This window comes from Aspergillus brasiliensis (genome assembly GCF_001889945.1).
Source record: "Aspergillus brasiliensis CBS 101740 unplaced genomic scaffold ASPBRscaffold_17, whole genome shotgun sequence".
Classification (NCBI taxonomy): domain Eukaryota; kingdom Fungi; phylum Ascomycota; class Eurotiomycetes; order Eurotiales; family Aspergillaceae; genus Aspergillus; species Aspergillus brasiliensis.
The window spans coordinates 155,126-170,848 of NW_027137458.1; the positions used below are offsets into that span (position 1 = coordinate 155,126).

The 15,723-nt window shown below is 50.3% G+C and overlaps 5 protein-coding genes across 5 annotated transcripts; 3 read left to right on the plus strand and 2 right to left on the minus strand.

Moving 5' to 3' along the window:
* Positions 1-1,332: 1,332 nt before the first annotated feature.
* On the plus strand, positions 1,333-3,485 carry ASPBRDRAFT_34414 (putative C6 transcription factor; the record flags this gene model as incomplete). Its single annotated transcript, XM_067623231.1, has 5 exons — positions 1,333-1,347; positions 1,403-1,458; positions 1,519-1,919; positions 1,991-2,904; positions 2,967-3,485. The coding sequence occupies 5 exons, from the start codon at positions 1,333-1,335 to the stop codon at positions 3,483-3,485; spliced, it is 1,905 nt and encodes a 634-aa protein (XP_067474351.1).
* Positions 3,486-4,788: 1,303 nt separating this feature from the next.
* Positions 4,789-5,817, minus strand: ASPBRDRAFT_59106 (uncharacterized protein; the record flags this gene model as incomplete). The annotated part of the gene is made up of 1 exon (XM_067627996.1): positions 4,789-5,817. The coding sequence occupies one exon, from the start codon at positions 5,815-5,817 to the stop codon at positions 4,789-4,791; it is 1,029 nt and encodes a 342-aa protein (XP_067474352.1).
* Positions 5,818-6,726: 909 nt separating this feature from the next.
* On the minus strand, positions 6,727-7,822 carry ASPBRDRAFT_348716 (V-type proton ATPase proteolipid subunit). Its single transcript, XM_067623282.1, has 6 exons — positions 7,627-7,822; positions 7,546-7,558; positions 7,360-7,489; positions 7,150-7,306; positions 6,974-7,077; positions 6,727-6,908 (listed from the first exon to the last, which is right to left on the minus strand). Exons 1-6 carry the CDS (start codon positions 7,641-7,643, stop codon positions 6,835-6,837), a joined length of 495 nt encoding a protein of 164 aa, XP_067474353.1. The 5' UTR covers positions 7,644-7,822; the 3' UTR covers positions 6,727-6,834.
* Positions 7,823-9,735: 1,913 nt separating this feature from the next.
* ASPBRDRAFT_34417 (aminoglycoside phosphotransferase family protein) lies at positions 9,736-11,515 on the plus strand (the record flags this gene model as incomplete). Its single annotated transcript, XM_067623232.1, has 3 exons — positions 9,736-10,140; positions 10,213-10,570; positions 10,629-11,515. The coding sequence occupies 3 exons, from the start codon at positions 9,736-9,738 to the stop codon at positions 11,513-11,515; spliced, it is 1,650 nt and encodes a 549-aa protein (XP_067474354.1).
* Positions 11,516-12,297: 782 nt separating this feature from the next.
* ASPBRDRAFT_136604 (transcription factor domain-containing protein) lies at positions 12,298-14,624 on the plus strand (the record flags this gene model as incomplete). The annotated part of the gene is made up of 6 exons (XM_067618811.1): positions 12,298-12,324; positions 12,444-12,992; positions 13,069-13,232; positions 13,313-13,492; positions 13,565-13,900; positions 13,973-14,624. 6 exons carry the CDS (start codon positions 12,298-12,300, stop codon positions 14,622-14,624), a joined length of 1,908 nt encoding a protein of 635 aa, XP_067474355.1.
* Between the last annotated feature and the right edge of the window lie 1,099 nt (positions 14,625-15,723).

Sequence of the window (15,723 nt, forward strand, 5' to 3'; positions counted from 1 at the left end):
GATTCATATTGACGAGTTTGACACATTTTGGGTAATCAGGTTAGCGATTTTGTTTGGTTGTGAGATACTGTACTCGATTTTAGAATAGCTTCCGATTTAGCATGATGAAATCTTTTATTGACGTTTAAGTGATCGATGCTGCATTTCTTTCTGCCGCGTATGGCGAGTAAAACGAATGGGGTAATCCACAGAGAGAGGCAGATGGAACGGAATGAAGGGGACGGAAAGGAGGAAGTCAAGACGGGGTCCACGTGCTCTCACCTGACCGGTGGGAAATTCACCGAATTTTTAAGGGTAATCTAGACTCAGCAACTACTAACTACTAGTTTAGATACAAAGTCGGCAAACTTCTTGATGATTGTTGATTAGGTTATTACCCAGTGTTAGTGAGAGAGTCTAGTCCCAGTACTCTTCTGGAATGCCAAACCTTCTCCTCGCAAGTCACTAACAGACGCGACGAAACCTGGACGGGCGACGGGTTATGGCGGGGGTTTCCAAGGACTGACGGCCCAGCTGACCACTGGCAATGCAGTATATTGGGTGAAGTCATGCGAGACGGTGGCCACGGATACTATGAATAGACCGCCCTCCTGAATACGGAGTCGACAGACAAGACTCGGCTTATCTCTCCATCGACACACCGGAGATAACTATAGGTGACGACTGACTGACAAGTCGACGGTGTCTGGCTGGTTCCTTCGGGAGAGCGGCAGATCCACACACCCTCACTGCCCTCCATTCCATTCCAGCAAGAGATACGGAGCAGTAAAACTGTAGATAGTAGTAGTACTTCTGTAGATAACTTACCCTTCAGTGTCCCAATGAAGCAGTGACAGTTACCAGGTTTACCCTCTTTCCCCTCCTTGCACCGTGCATTCCTTCGTATGATTGGTCATTGCTTATCCCCCCCAAACCCAACCCTCCGCATAGTGGACACCCTCCCAACTACTAGTAACTAAGTATATGCCCGCGCGCAAGCTCTCGTCTCTTCCATTTCTAATCTTTCATCCCCTCTTTGCCCCCCTCTTTCTCCTCCCTTCTTTGTTTCCGCGGGCATCGCGTCCCGTAGTTCTCCCCCCAGCAGCTCGTCAACCGCTTTCTCTCTGATCATGACGCCGCCAGAGGGACAGCGTCGGAGATTACGGTCGAATCATGCGTGCTTGAATTGCAGGTGCGCAGAAATCCAAAGGTTCTCCTATCTATTTGCCGAGAACAACCACTCACCTGGGTGACAGAAGGAAGAAAACGCGGTGTCCGGGCGAGAAACCGGCCTGCTCCTGCTGTGTGCGGCTCAACCAGCCGTGCTCGTATACGCCCGTCACGAGGACGTCGATGGGCAGTCCATCCGTGGGTGCACCCAAGCTCCCCTCGACTGGGCGGTTGCTGATGTCCCCTGTTCCAGAAAGATAGACTGGCAGAGCTAGAAGAGAAGGTCAACCTCATCTTGAATGGCAATATGTAAGTGTTCATCTACGCGATTATCCCCGGTGTGCAAGGAGCTTACTCTCACTCGCGCAGACTAGCTCGATCGACGGGTCCCGAGACAAAGCCATCGCCACCATCCCCTCGACGTCGCGATTCCCACACTCCATACCCTGTACCATCCGGGCTCGGGGAGGGCGCAACCCCTCACTCTTCACCCTCGGTCATTGCCAGAGCCATCAATCTCTACGTCGAGCACTGTCACCGGCAGCCGGTTTGGTGTTTCGATTTCGATGGGCCCGGGGAGCCTGGCTCTCTCCCCGAGGAGCTGATTTGTAGTCTGCTGGCACTTACCTTGCGCTATTTACATGAACAGGAGCAGGGACAGCACTATGCCGACGATGCAAGGACACTCATCATGCTGCGCATTGCCAATGGGACGGTCGAGCTGGCCACGATCGAAAGTTTGTGCCTACTGTCCTATTCCTCTTTCATTGGTACGTTTTTCCAGGGAAAGCCAATTTGTGTGGGAAATAATAATAATTGACTGGCTGTTTGGTTGTCACAGATGGCAATACACATCTCGGGCAGTTCTACCTAGGCCTGGCATCCCAGCTTTGTCGCGCGGCCATGCTAGATATTGCAGCCGCCTATACCCCCGACGATCCACATATGGAGCGAAAGAAGCGGCTGTTTTGGAGTCTACAGTTGCTCGAGCAGTCATACGGCCGACAGACAGGCATCTTACGAACCTCGACCGAGATCTGGCGCCCACCATATTTTGCCACGGATGGCGATCAAGAGAGCCACAAGGCGACAATGCCTCCCACCCCACCCATGCCGCAGGACAGCGTGGGATGCGCGAACCCCCACGACACGGGCATCTGGAACATGAGCATCCAGTTTGGGTGGGTCTGGAGCAATGTCCGGGGCTATGTATCGGATTGTGCGCGCAGCAAAATGAAGGAGCCTTGGCGGCACGAGTCGATGTACTCGATGGTGCTCTCCGACCTCACGGAGATCGAGAATCGGACGCCCCTCTGCCATCGCTACGACCACGTTCAGTTCTACGAACGCACTGGTGACGAGTTGTCCTATGAGCTGTCCTACTGGGTGCCCTGGTTGAAGTTGCAGTTCATGTACCATGCCATCCTTACCGTCCTCAACCACCCGTTCCTGTACATCATGGCCTCGCGGCAGAACCCCAATTTGGCCATTCCGAACAGCTTCTGGCGACGGTCCTCGGAGCTGGTGGTGCTGCACGCCACCTGGATTGTGCGCTTGATCGACATGGTGGTGGAAAAGGAGGTACGCCTGTCCGATCCCTTTTTCGCTCACGTCGCTGCCATTGCCGCCACGGTGCAGCTGTACTACTGCTGTGCGGGGGATCCCCGTCTGAAATACAAATCGCGTGTGGACTATGCCAAGTGCCGCGAGTTCCTGAGGACCTTTGCCACTACATCACGGGCCTGCGAGGGATTGGTAGGTGATCATTCTATTTGTTGCTGGCTGACTGAGCAGCTGACCCCTTTCTTTCTTTCCAGCATCGCATTTTGGACCAGATGATGCGCATTGCATCCGGCTCGGAGAATGTCGACTACGAGACCTGGCTACCATCCAAGATCTACCTCAGTATTCCTCTTATGTGGGATATCTTACAATTCAACGTCACCGATCGGTCGGGGGGCGGGAGGTCCGACGGCCGCCTGCTGCATTCCTCGCTCGCAGCATCGGCGGTCAGGCAGGGCTCCGAGGAAGACTCGACCCTCGAGGTGATTGTCACGACCTCGCCGGAGGTGACGGTCAACACCGCCGATGGGGGCCAGGCGGTGCCTCTGCCTCTCTATCGGTCGCCCGCGACCTCCAAGGCTACCGCGGCAGCCACCTCCATAGTGCGCGACACCCTAGTTGCGCCGATTGACAGTCTGATGGTTAATACTCCGTGGCTCTGGGCCGATTCGGCTCCACTGGGCGACATGGAGAGCTCCCTGGGATATGCCAACCCCGGTCCAGGTGGCGGAGATGCGGAGTTTTCGTCATGGTGGAATCTAGGAAACCTGTGAACCCAACGAACCTTGCGTGAATATCTAATACCAAGAATAGTGTTGATTCCCTTCCATTCGATGGAGATAGTATGGGTACATACCCACTCTCACTCACACACGTTGAAACCCGGCAATCAAACGGAGAGAGAGAAAGAGGCCGGCAGAGAGAGAGAGAAGCATCCGGCCAACCCCGCACGCACAAAAGAAATCATCCATCGTCATCTCTTCTCTTTCTCCTCTTCTCCTCATCCTTTCCCCCTTGACTGTTCGACCCGCCTTTCATCCACAGTCAACCTGGCAATCCCAATGCGAGCTCTCTCTGTCCATCTCGAGTGTCCTTCACCCCATGAGCGAATTCCGCCAATCAAGATATATACCCTGCGCGACACCCGTTTCCCCCGACCGATGGATGCGAGGGGTATCGCCAATCCGACAAATGGCCAAAGCTCCTCCGTAAGACGCTAAGACCCGCCACGATCCACGCACAACTTTGCCTATTTTGGGCATCCTTTCCCAGGGATCCATATTTCTCCCCCTCGCGACTTTGCCTCAGCCGGATAAGATACGATGCGTTTTCCCCCCATCGGCCCGCCAACTGTGCATCCCCTCCCTTTAGCGTCATACCCTTTGTTTGCTCTTGGGATGACGGTAGCTTCACGCCTCTTGATGCAAGTCATCTCACATCAACACCGCGTCGGCTCCGCTGGTTTCTGGGCCTAATTGTCGATCCCAATTCGGACGTCTCGGAACGCCATGACCTGCCTTGTCTGGCTTGATAGAGTGCTAGGGAGACAACATTGGAGCCAGTACTGCAGCAGGGGTTTTCCGGTACGCAAGCCTCTCCGTGCTTATCGGCCATCAGTATCCCGCGCGAAACGCGTCACCTCGAAGCAGGGGTGGCACACATGGCCACCTCAATTCCCCGATTGCCCTGTTGGGGAAGGCGGGGAGAAGTAATCCAGCCTGATTCTCCGATATCCCCGGGCTATGCGCTCAGAACTGCAGTATGCCGTTATTCGCCAGCGCCAATCTTGCCATGATGAATTGGCTTAATGTCGATGGCCAATTTAATATCGTCCCTTTCTCTTTATTCTATTCCCTCTTCATCAGAGATTGAAGCTAATTGAGCTCTCCTGTCACTCCCAGTCAGATCTGGCCGTCTTCTGCGGTTGTAGCATAGGAAGATCCTGGAATAGAACTAACTCTGTTGTAGGTTTCGGGATTGTATCCCAGTGCCAATATTCGTTGTTAATAGTCTTTAATCTACCCATGGTGTCTACTATGTCTACTCTACTAATCTTCTTCATCTAGACCACAACTTCTATGCCAACGCACCCTTCCTCAGCCACGCATGAGCTTGGCCATATATGTCCTCGCAGACCTTTTTCCGATACGCCCTCTCCACAGTACTGCCCCCCTGCCCGTGCGTGAAGCCATGCGTACAGCCTCTGGCCAATGTCCACTTATACGCAGGCGTCTCGAACGGCGCTTCCTGGTCCTCTTTGTCGTGCAGTCCCGCCAGACGATGGATCATCTGCTGGGCTTCCAGCCGCAGCATGTCCCACTGGGCGGCAATCATGTAGATGCGCGGGGGCAGGTCTGCCGGGTTGGCATACCAGGGGCTGAGCAGCGGATCGCGTCGGTTCTGTCCCACGCAGACATATCCCCAGTCCAGGGCCCAGGCCATCATGCCTATGTTGTCTCGCGGACCATCCGTGTAGGGGCGGGAGTCTAATTTGACGGGCGGGGGATGGCCGAAGTCGACAATCGGGTAGTAGACAATGGCGGCTTTCACCCGACCATGCAGAGGAGGCAACTGCGACACCGACAAGGCCAGATTCCCGCCGGCGCTGAACCCGCCAATGGTGATGCGATCGGCATCAATGGGCAGAGACTCGTCCGCCAGCACGTCCTGGATCTGGGCGACTAGATCGTAGGTGGCAGTAGGAAAAGGGTGTCGGGGCACGCGGCGATAGTCCAGGCTCACGACCAGCATGCCGGTTCGCTCGGCCCAGGCGGCGCAGAAGCGGTCATCCACCTGGGCATTCCCCACAGCGAAGCCCCCGCCATGGATATTCAAATATAAGGGCAGGAGGTCTCCTGCGCGATGGTTAGGCGGGAAGAAGATATGGGTGATTAGCTTCGGACGAGCTGGGTAGCATCGAACGAAGGTGGGCTGGGCGCGACGAGGTGGCTGCCGGATGAGGCGCCGACAGTAGAAGTAGATGGCGGCTAGGGATTTCAGCAGCCATAGTCGAATGAAGCAGTCCACACGGTGCCAGAACGGCATACGCACTTTCCACAGAGGGGGAGGGGACTCCGCGTCGGTGGTGTCAACCTGCTTCTTCATGGTTGAGGCTGACCGGTGAGATACATTGAGGGAGACATTTTCTGTCCCAACAAAAAAAAGTAAAACGGTCCCACGGAGGGAAAGCAGCTAGCGCGTTGGAGGACGGGATCGGAATCCTTCGAGTTACGGCCTCGCCGTTCGTCCTGCGCCGACAGAGGTGAACAAGAAGAAGAGATGGTGTGCAAATATCGTACAGTAGTCGACCTAGCTGATTCGAAACGAATTAATTTGCATCTTGCTGGGAACTATCAAAGTAGATACTATAAGTCAACGCAGATCCCATCCGAACCGACGGCCACCCGCCCGGCTCGGCCACCCATGTAACTAGTCCAAATAAAAAGAATATCTTGTTCAGCTTGAGATATTTCAGCCATAGCAATAGTTCCTAATTATAATTTAAAGAGACAAATATAGTGAGTGGATACTAAACTATCTATTGGAATCTCTATAGAAACCTTCTGGTCATTAGACTCACTATTCTAGTAGCTTAAGATATGTGCTCTTTTTCTCGTTAGTTAGGTGCAATTTTTGATGACGAGATACTCCGTACTACTATTATTATTTATATAGTTATTGGATACTATCTCAGCCATTATAATTATTGGTAGTTGAGATATCTGACTTGTTGAATAAGATGTCTTTGATGTGGTACTACATGGGTGGCTGATCCAGGTGAGTGGAACTATATTGTTTGCTTTATACAATGATGTTGTTTTTCATTTCACTTATCTCGCGTTGCTCATCTATTTACATCATTTTATATATATATATACTCCTATTTTTCTAAAAATAAAAAAATAAAAAAAAATCACTTCTGTCCTTCGCCACGTTAGAAACTCTGGTCAGATAGTGCCAATCCGATAACACTGCTATGCTGATGTACAGCGGATGTTGGCAGCTACCGTAAATTAGATGGCTGAACTACCTCAAAGTTTGATGTGCCGAGTATAAGCATACTCGAGTACAAGAAAAGCCTTGTATCGTTAGATTCAGTGCGCTGCACTGGAGCTTGACCATTCAGCTACTGCACTTATAGTCAATAACGCCTGCCCTGGAGTTCATCAGAAGCGCAACAATCAAGCCGTACAATCCTAGCATAACAGCTGCATTAGCTTTCAATTCGTTCCTCGTGGGATCACAGGCAAGAGTGACGTACCCAAGACCTCAGCAAAGATCAGAATCAGGATCATGCCCACATAGAGCCTCGACTGCTGCGCGGTCCCTCTCACCCCTGCATCACCGACAATTCCAATTGCAAACCTGATACCATCAGCCAGCAGCCAGCAGCAAACAACCAACTCGACAAGACCAGCTTAGATGAGATTTACTTACCCAGCCGCCAGCCCGCAAAGCCCTACCGCCAAACCAGCACCCAGCTGAAGCAGACTCGTATACAGAGTCATCTCCTGTGCAAGGTTATTGGCAATCAGCACCGATACCACCAGGCCGTAGATGCCTAAAATGCCGGCCATAACGACAGGCACGATGTCTTTGACCTGTCAGCCCCTAGCTGCAAGGGTATTATAGATGTGGGAAACGTACTTTTAACGATCAAGTCCGGCCGCAAAACACCTGATGAACAAACACCCACTCCGGCCTTTGCAGTTCCGTAGGCCGCCCCAAAGCTCGTGAATACAATGGCACTCGTGCATCCGAGGACTCCGAAGAGTGGCTCCGCAGATTAGCATCTATGTTTGCCTGCTTTAGCTACCACTGGGAAGGGCTCACTCCATAGCTGGGACTGAATATTAGTGCCGTTAGTTACTGTCTTGTCTATTAGGCACACGAAGCATATTTGGGGGTTCTGACCAAAATTCGGATACCATGGCTTCTTCTTCTCTTTTCTTTCTTTCTCTGGAGCGTTAGGCTGGCGTAGATGAACGGTCTGAGGCTGGTGAATAGGTTAACCGGTGGAGGCTAGGCAGCTTTATATCCCCCCCCTCACCAACTGCAAGCCAAGATGAACTGCTGTCAGATAGCTCTTTGGCCTGCAAGGCTGGGCCTGCTACGTTGTTATTTAGAGTCCACCTTGGCCAACGGAGCTAAATGCGCAGGGTCCGTCGGGCACCTACGGCACCCCGGCGGTATAGGCAACGACCAAACATGGTCAATACTACTTACTGCTACTACTCTCGTACTGTTGCTGCCTATTCAGTATCTAGTATGGTGATATTGCTCTCTCACATACTAGTAAACCACTAGGTTGCTTTATTATGTATTAGGTTAAAAATTTTACTATATCCTTGAGCCTCTCCCTTGGAAAACTGTTCATGTTTTCCATTTCAGCACATATGAGTTCAAACAGCTCATTATATAAAAGAAGAATTAATGGAATGACAGAATGTATTCTCTCCCCGAGTATGTGGTAAGATCTAGTAAGGATGAAATATCTCGTTATCAGAGTCAAGTGGTCAATGCGGGTTAACTTGTATATATTGTAGTATAGGGAATCTCTCGCTATGAGCAAGATAAGGGCTTGTCTAGATTAGTTGCTCAGATTGGCGGTCCACTGTAAGTACGTGGGTGACTCACTTTTCCTTCCTATCCTGTGTTATCCTATTGGCAACTGCAAGATTAGTTGTTGCCTGCGGGGCCAGGCAATCGCAAATCTGTCTCATCGAACGGAATATCCTAATTGAGGTGGGGATGTCTCACTTGCACTGACCAGTGAGGCAGTGAGGGAGAAAAAATTAGTCTAGTCATAAAACCGGTTGATAACCGATGGTCACTACACTGACATACAACTTCCTGTACTGCAAAATGCCCGCCCAATGTACGTAGGATATCTGTATATTTCTCATTCGTCCCTAAATTGAGCCTTATCAAGACCATCAAAAGTGAGGGATGGGTCTCAAATAGTATAGTATGGGGCCGAGTGTCGCGAGGACATCGGCATGCGATGATAACACGGTCAAATAGGCCGGCTGTGCAGGTTCTGGATTTGATTTTTTAATAAGTGAAACCGTCTTAGCATTAGGCATAAGATTCCGAAGTGGTGAAAACAATAATGTAAGAATAGGCTTTATATAGGTGCCTAAATTTATTACCTTCTTCATCTCATCGAAGCGCTTTTCATACAAGAAGTAGATGAAGAATATCCCTATACTCTTCACTGAGAAGCCTTATATCCATTTGTTGCATGAGTGGCTGCCTGCCTATCTAACATATATCTGGTCTCAGTTGTGGCAGCTCTATCAAGAAAGTACTATGATAATGTTATTGTGCCCATTCGCAGCAGCTAGTGATAGCAATGTTTAATGTGATAATTCTTGTGCTAGTTGCAGTCCGTCTTCTTAGAACTATCTTGATAATACCTTCGCGCGCTTTTTCTGCAACTAGTTATAGCAGTGTTTGACTATTCTGTTTGGTTATCTCTATCCTGATGTTACTTTAAGTTAATAATAACTATATAATATCTGTACTTCCTGCTCTTGCGGCCTCCACTAATGCTGCTGGATTTTGAATGACCATTGTGCAACCGCCTTGGTCAACAAAATATTTCTCACAGGATATTGGGTTGGTCGAAATCTTCTGAGATCAATCTGTCGAGGAAATCTCTACTTTGAACCCTCTTAAATGATTCCATAGTTCAAAGACAAATCTCTCAAGCAGATTACAATTACCTCGTCTTTTCAGTGTCTAGTTGCTTTCTAATATATTAGGTACATGCAGAAAATTCACTCCACAGATTATCAAGATCTAAATATAAAAGATTCCAATCAAATGTACTGGCAGGTTGGTGTTCCGCGTCCGATGAAAGGGTCTGGGGCCTTTGGACACCACCAGAGCTTGGTCAGTTGAAGGATGGGAACGCCAAAAGTCCTGCCCACTTTGATTTGATCACGTGGTTCAGGCCACTCCAGGTTATCAACGAAACAGGACTCGCATCATAACAACGTTTCGCTTCCAAACATCGCGATGCAAGGGCTCTACAAAGCTCCAAAACTCTTTAGTAAGCATTCAAGGTTATTTATAGATTCTAGAAGGGATTTGCGACCTCTCAAGCAGAACTGCTCTGCGAACCTGGAGCGAATCGAATCAAACAACCACTTCTTTTGCTACACGTCTGGTCGTTGGCTATACAATGAGCCACTGCAACTCAAGAAGCGATACGTTAAATTCAATGTTTCAGCCCTGCAGCAGATTGCTGGTCGTATAGCCAGCAGTAGGTGTGTTGAAATGAAGAAAATACCGGAGGGGCTATACAACAAGGTGTTCTCTTTGAAAATGGAGAATGGCAGGGAGATCCTCGCGAGAATTCCAAACCCCAATGCTGGTCACCCTCAGCGTGTCGTCGCCAGTGAAGTCGCGACACTTGATTTTGTGCGTAATGCCGTGGCTCCCCTCTTAATTCACCTGGGCTAATTTTTTGTGCTGTAAATCACATACATGCAGCTTCGCAACGTTCTCGATATCCCGGTTCCCAGAGTTCTGTCTTGGAGCTCCCTGTCACAAGATAACCCGGTGGGTGCAGAGTATATCTTCATGGAAAGAGTCAAAGGACGCCAGTTAAGTGAGGTTTGGGGTACCATGTCTGAAGCTCAGCATTTCAGTCTGGTGAAAAGCCTGGTGGAAATCGAGCAGAAGCTTGTGAATGTGAAGTTTCCGCTCCACGGCAGCTTGTACTATAAAAGTACCGTTGATATAGTTGAACCGGCAAAGAAGGCTACGTCGGATTTTATTATTGGTCCAATAACCCAGCGGTCCTTTTGGGAAGACGAGAAAGGAGAATTAGATATTGATCGAGGGCCATGTATGCGCATTTCTATTGGGTTGATTTATTGTTCCACGCACTGATGGGTCTAATCTAGGGGGGACTGCCCAGGAATACCTTTCATCCATCACAAACCGCGAGATCGCCGTGATCGAAAGTTTGGGCCCTAGCATATCCAGCAACATGTCCATACTATTGGGGAAAACAAAACAGAGTCGTGATGAGCACGTACATCTTCTTAAACAGTTTCTAAGGGTGCTACCTCACATACTACCACCACAAGAAACTCTTCGTCCCGCTCTGCTGCACCATGATCTTCATTCGGATAATATATTTGTTGATTTCTCAGACCCAACAAAAATATCGAGCATAATTGATTGGCAGGGAGTTTACGCTGCCCCGCTCTTCCTGCAGGCCAGATTTCCTTCGATCTTTGATTGCGATGACCCCTACCCATGGGGTGCTGTTCAGCCTAAGTTACCGAAGGATTTTGATACCCTCTTGCAATCGGAGAAAGAGTTGGCTGAAGACACACTTGTCAGGCTTAGGCTGAAAAAGTTCTATGAATTAGCCTCAAGGAAATTCAACCAGCCTCTCGTCATGGCTATGGATGTTATGAGAAATGACGATGATCCCACTACTTTCATCTTCCATATTATTGGGCAATCTTCTCAGGACGGTCTACTTCCACTCAAAGAGCTCCTCATACAAATATACGAGAAATGGGATCAAATCATGGAGCGCCGAGGCTTAGCGATTCCATGCCCTATTTCTTTCACAGAGGACGAAATTGACAAAAGCCGACAACAAGTAAAAGAATGGGCGGATGCATATGGCGAATTTGACAGCCTGCGAACGAATATCGTTGGTAAAGATGGCTGGGTCTCACATGAAGAATACGATGAAGCCCTGCGCAGGTGGGACAACAACAGAGCCACATTAGAACTTCTTCAAGAACGACTAGATAAGTTGCTGCTACAGTGAACGACTCAGGATGAGAACGAAAAGGTAAAAGAAAGAAAACCAAAAAGAAAAGAAAAAAAAATGTAGGGTTCATAGTAGTTCAATCTCAATCATCATCGTACAGATGTATAGGAATCGAAGCAGTAGTTAAGAAAAAGGCCCGATGGGAAGCTTGGGGAAGCTTGGACAAGCAAACATACTCCAAATTGGCCAATTACAAAAGTCCAGCCTTGGAGATTAGGAGAGAGATGTTTTGTTTGTGTTTGTTTCGTGTTTGTCGTGTTTGTCTGGCTGACGCTTTCCCCGCATTGTGCTTACCTCAGCAGTTCCTCTTCTCCGCTTTGCTCTTTCCTTTTTTGGTGTTCTTTTGCTCTTCTCCGACTATCTCGACTACTTCTCCCGTCTTTATATGATCCTCTCGGTCCACTTTTTTCTTCATCTTCAGGTGCTGCAGACAACATTTGTACTCAATTGTATCCAATGCAGTCTTCTGCTCGACTTCCCATCATGCCAGCTATTCTGTTTCCCCCTTCTCCCTCCCATGCTTCGGCCAGCGGATGAAAAGTGGATGCTTTATGTCATCATGGCATCATCATCATCATCTTCTTCTTCTTCCCCCCATCTCGGTGAATCACATAACATCATCGGCTTCGGTTCCTTTTACCTTCCCTCGATCGTTCAAGATCTCGCTGTTGCCAAACTCAGGCACAGGCACCTCTCCCGCCCTTCTTCCTCCCCCATCCGCCCGCCTTTTGCTTCTCGAATCTTCCCGGAGAACCGCCTTTAACTTATGGTATCGTGCCATGTCCACTCGGAGAAAGAAATCGGAGGTATGTACTTGGTTTCCCCGACCGCGCCCTCCCCACTGAGATCGACCCTCCCTTAGTCCTGTAGTCTCTTCTATACACCATGAGGATTCCCTGGTTAATCGTCGAGCTCCCCCCGTTAGATTGCCCCGGCCAGGGCCAATCACCCCCAACACCCTGTTGCCGAGTATGCCATCAGCACGGGTAACTACCATGAGGACCTGCTGCACGATCTCTTCCACGTCGTTCGAATTATCGACCCCGATCACGCGCCCGTCCTGGTCGACATGATCCGCAACCACACCTCGCTGGACGAGGTACGTGCCTACTTGACCCGCGCCCTGGCTGATGCCAATCCTCCGACCCCAGATCAGCAGGACGTCCTCCATCGACTGGAAAGCCTGCGGCGCGGCATCGAGGTCGAAAGTGAGCCCCCGCGCTTTCGCCCCCAGATCATGGACATCCGGTATTTGTGCAGCAGTGCCCCCTATCGCGTCCCCGCCAAACCCTGGACCTCGGTCACCGACGATGACGACTTGGTTTCCCACCTGGTCTCCCTCTACCTGGTCTGGGATTATCCCTTTTTCGCCTTCTTTGACAGCAAGACCTTTGTCAAGCACATGGCCATGGGCAACACCGAGTCCGACTTTTGCAGCCCCTTCTTGGTCAATGCTCTCTTGGCCAACGCTTGCGTAAGTCCATCGCGCCTTGCCGTGTGCCTTGTCAAGGTGGCCTTGCTAACCACGCGCATGGCGGTCATCTATCTAGTACTACTCGCAGTACACCGAAGCCTACACCGTCCCCGGTGATGTCCGCACGAAAGGTGCCGATTTTCTGGCCGAGGCAGAACGCCATCTACAATCACATCAGTTTGAGAAGGGAGGTGACATTCGTCTGGCATCCTTGCAGGCGCATTTGTTGCTGTATGAGAGGTATGCCGGCACCAATCCTGGGCGATGGCCGTCCTGATGCGTCGACCGGAGGACCTGATTGTATGTTTCTAATCCACCAGGTACTCCTTGTCGGGCCACAATGACTGGGGTTACACGATGCTGCACCGCGCCACGGAGATGGGGGAGTCGCTAGGCATCATAAACAAGAAAACCGACTTGCGCCTCTCCGTATCCCAAATGTCCGATGACATGATAGTCTCCATTAAACGCACCGCGTGGGGTTTATTCCAGGTAGATACGTACGTTCGTTGCCCAGGTTCTTCATACCTCTCTATGCCCCCTGCAGCCAGTCTAATCGTCGAGAACGACAGGGTCGTCCATACCAACTTCCTCCGGCCCAGCCGCGTGAGGTCCGTCAGTGTCGAGCCCATAGATCGGAATGGCACCAACACGAGCGACATGTGGACACCATATCCGGTCTCCACAGCCTTCCGACCATCGTACCTCAGCCTATATTTTGATGAGGCATGCAAGCTCTCCTTCATCGCCCGCGATATTTCCTGGAACCTGTCCCGCACCGACCGGATGGGTGCCGAGCCCGATCACCGCAAGCAAGACCTCTACGACCAGCTCCGTGCGTGGGAGAGCAATCTCCCCGAGTGCTTCGATCCAGCCACGCGGCCGGCGCCTCATCTACTGTTGCTCAGGTGAAGTGTTCTCGCGATCCGGGAGGCTGCGGGGGAGTAAGTGAGCTAACCCATTCGTTCTTAATATTCCAGAATGCGCTACCATACACTGGTGATCAACCTCTGTTGCGATCGGTTTGGAGTCCGCCCCTTGCTATCAGAGCGAGACGAGCGGACCCCTCGTGACAGCAAAGGGTTCAGCGCCGGCGAAATTGCTCTTTCGTCAGCGCGGACGATCGCGGCGCTGACACAGCAGCTGCGGGCGGAGTACGGGATGGAGCACGCCCACCAGTTCGCCATGTACTCGGTCAACCTGGCCCTGTTCACGTTGCTGGACCAGGACGATTTCGATATCCTCGACCGCGACTTCCTCACCCTGACCAGTGCCATGTCCATCATTGCCTGCCGTTCCCAACTGGGACGCAATCTCTTTCACCTCTTCAAGCTGTCGGTGCGGGCACGTAACCAAGGGGAACGGGTGCAGCAGTCGGACGAGGTGCCGCCGGGGATCAAAGAACTGTTCCAGCCCGACTCCATGGCACACGTACCCGACCGGTGGGACAAATACGCCGAGGAGTTGACCAAGATCGACGGAGAAGACAGTTACGTGGATCACTTGGAGGATGATCCGCAATCGTCGGCTGCCTCTGGCCTGCACGAGATGTTGCAGCGGTACGAGCGCTTAAGTGTTGGCAAGGAAGACGAGTGGCGCGACCGTCGGCCCAGGGGAGCAACACATTTCTAACCTGGCCTGACCCTCTTGAGCGAATGAATATATAGAATTAGACCATGTCCCCGCGTGGCCATTAACCTCAGATACATAACCCCCAGGGGACTGAGACTGTACATAAGTACTTGAATTTCTAGGAGGGTCGATGACCTATTCTTTCCGTTTTGGTGCCCACCCTTTGCTGCTTTTTACTTACTAAGTAGATCTCAATATATTCTGAGCATATCCCGAGCAGTCTGAGGAGATTACTGAGTATGGAATAAGAGGGAGACCGAATATTCTAGATAATTAATTATCATACGTTATACTTTGATAAATAACTATCTTTTTATGTATTTTCCTATCGATAGTCTATTCTTACCTACCATACGTGTAGGAACCCTATGATGTGATGAGAGCATCAGTGCAGATTTTTGAAACTCCGTATCAGAGTTGGTGATATCAACTCGATCAAATCACGTAAACTCAATAAATATGTTTCTTAGGAAAAGATATAGCCATATCTACAACACCTCCACAGTCATACCTACGTTGAAAATGCCCCTGTGCGCTTTCCTTCCTTGCACCAGCCACCTGATTCTCTTTGTATAAATGCTATCTCCATTACATGAAGGGCATTCAGCTCAACAGAGAAATCCTCGACGGGGTTTTCAGGGTCTAGAGAATAGTGAGGCAGAGATACGACAATATCACCTCGGCTTTTCAAAACCCAGACTTTGGCCGAGGCCGTTTGCCACAGTGCTGGCTCTGACATAATTCTGGGTCGAATTCACAGATCCAAATTGCAGCTGAGCTGATACCTAGTAGGGTCGGGATTTGGCCTCGTTAGACGAAGTGGCGAATCACACGACTGGAATATACTCTGTAAATCCTGGTTGTGGGGGCTAGTGTATACGGAGTAATGACTGATACTATCAATCTGGTGGCGAGGGGCATCCACCTACTAATTTAGACTGGGAGCTAACTGTGAAAATCCGATCGATAATCACATTATTCAAATTCTTGGAAATGTGCGCGATCTAAGTGTGTAGATAAACACCAAATTCCCGTCCTCTTTACCCATGGCCGAGCAGTTAGCTCATTTGCAGCGACTGGAGACCTCACTCCTACTAAA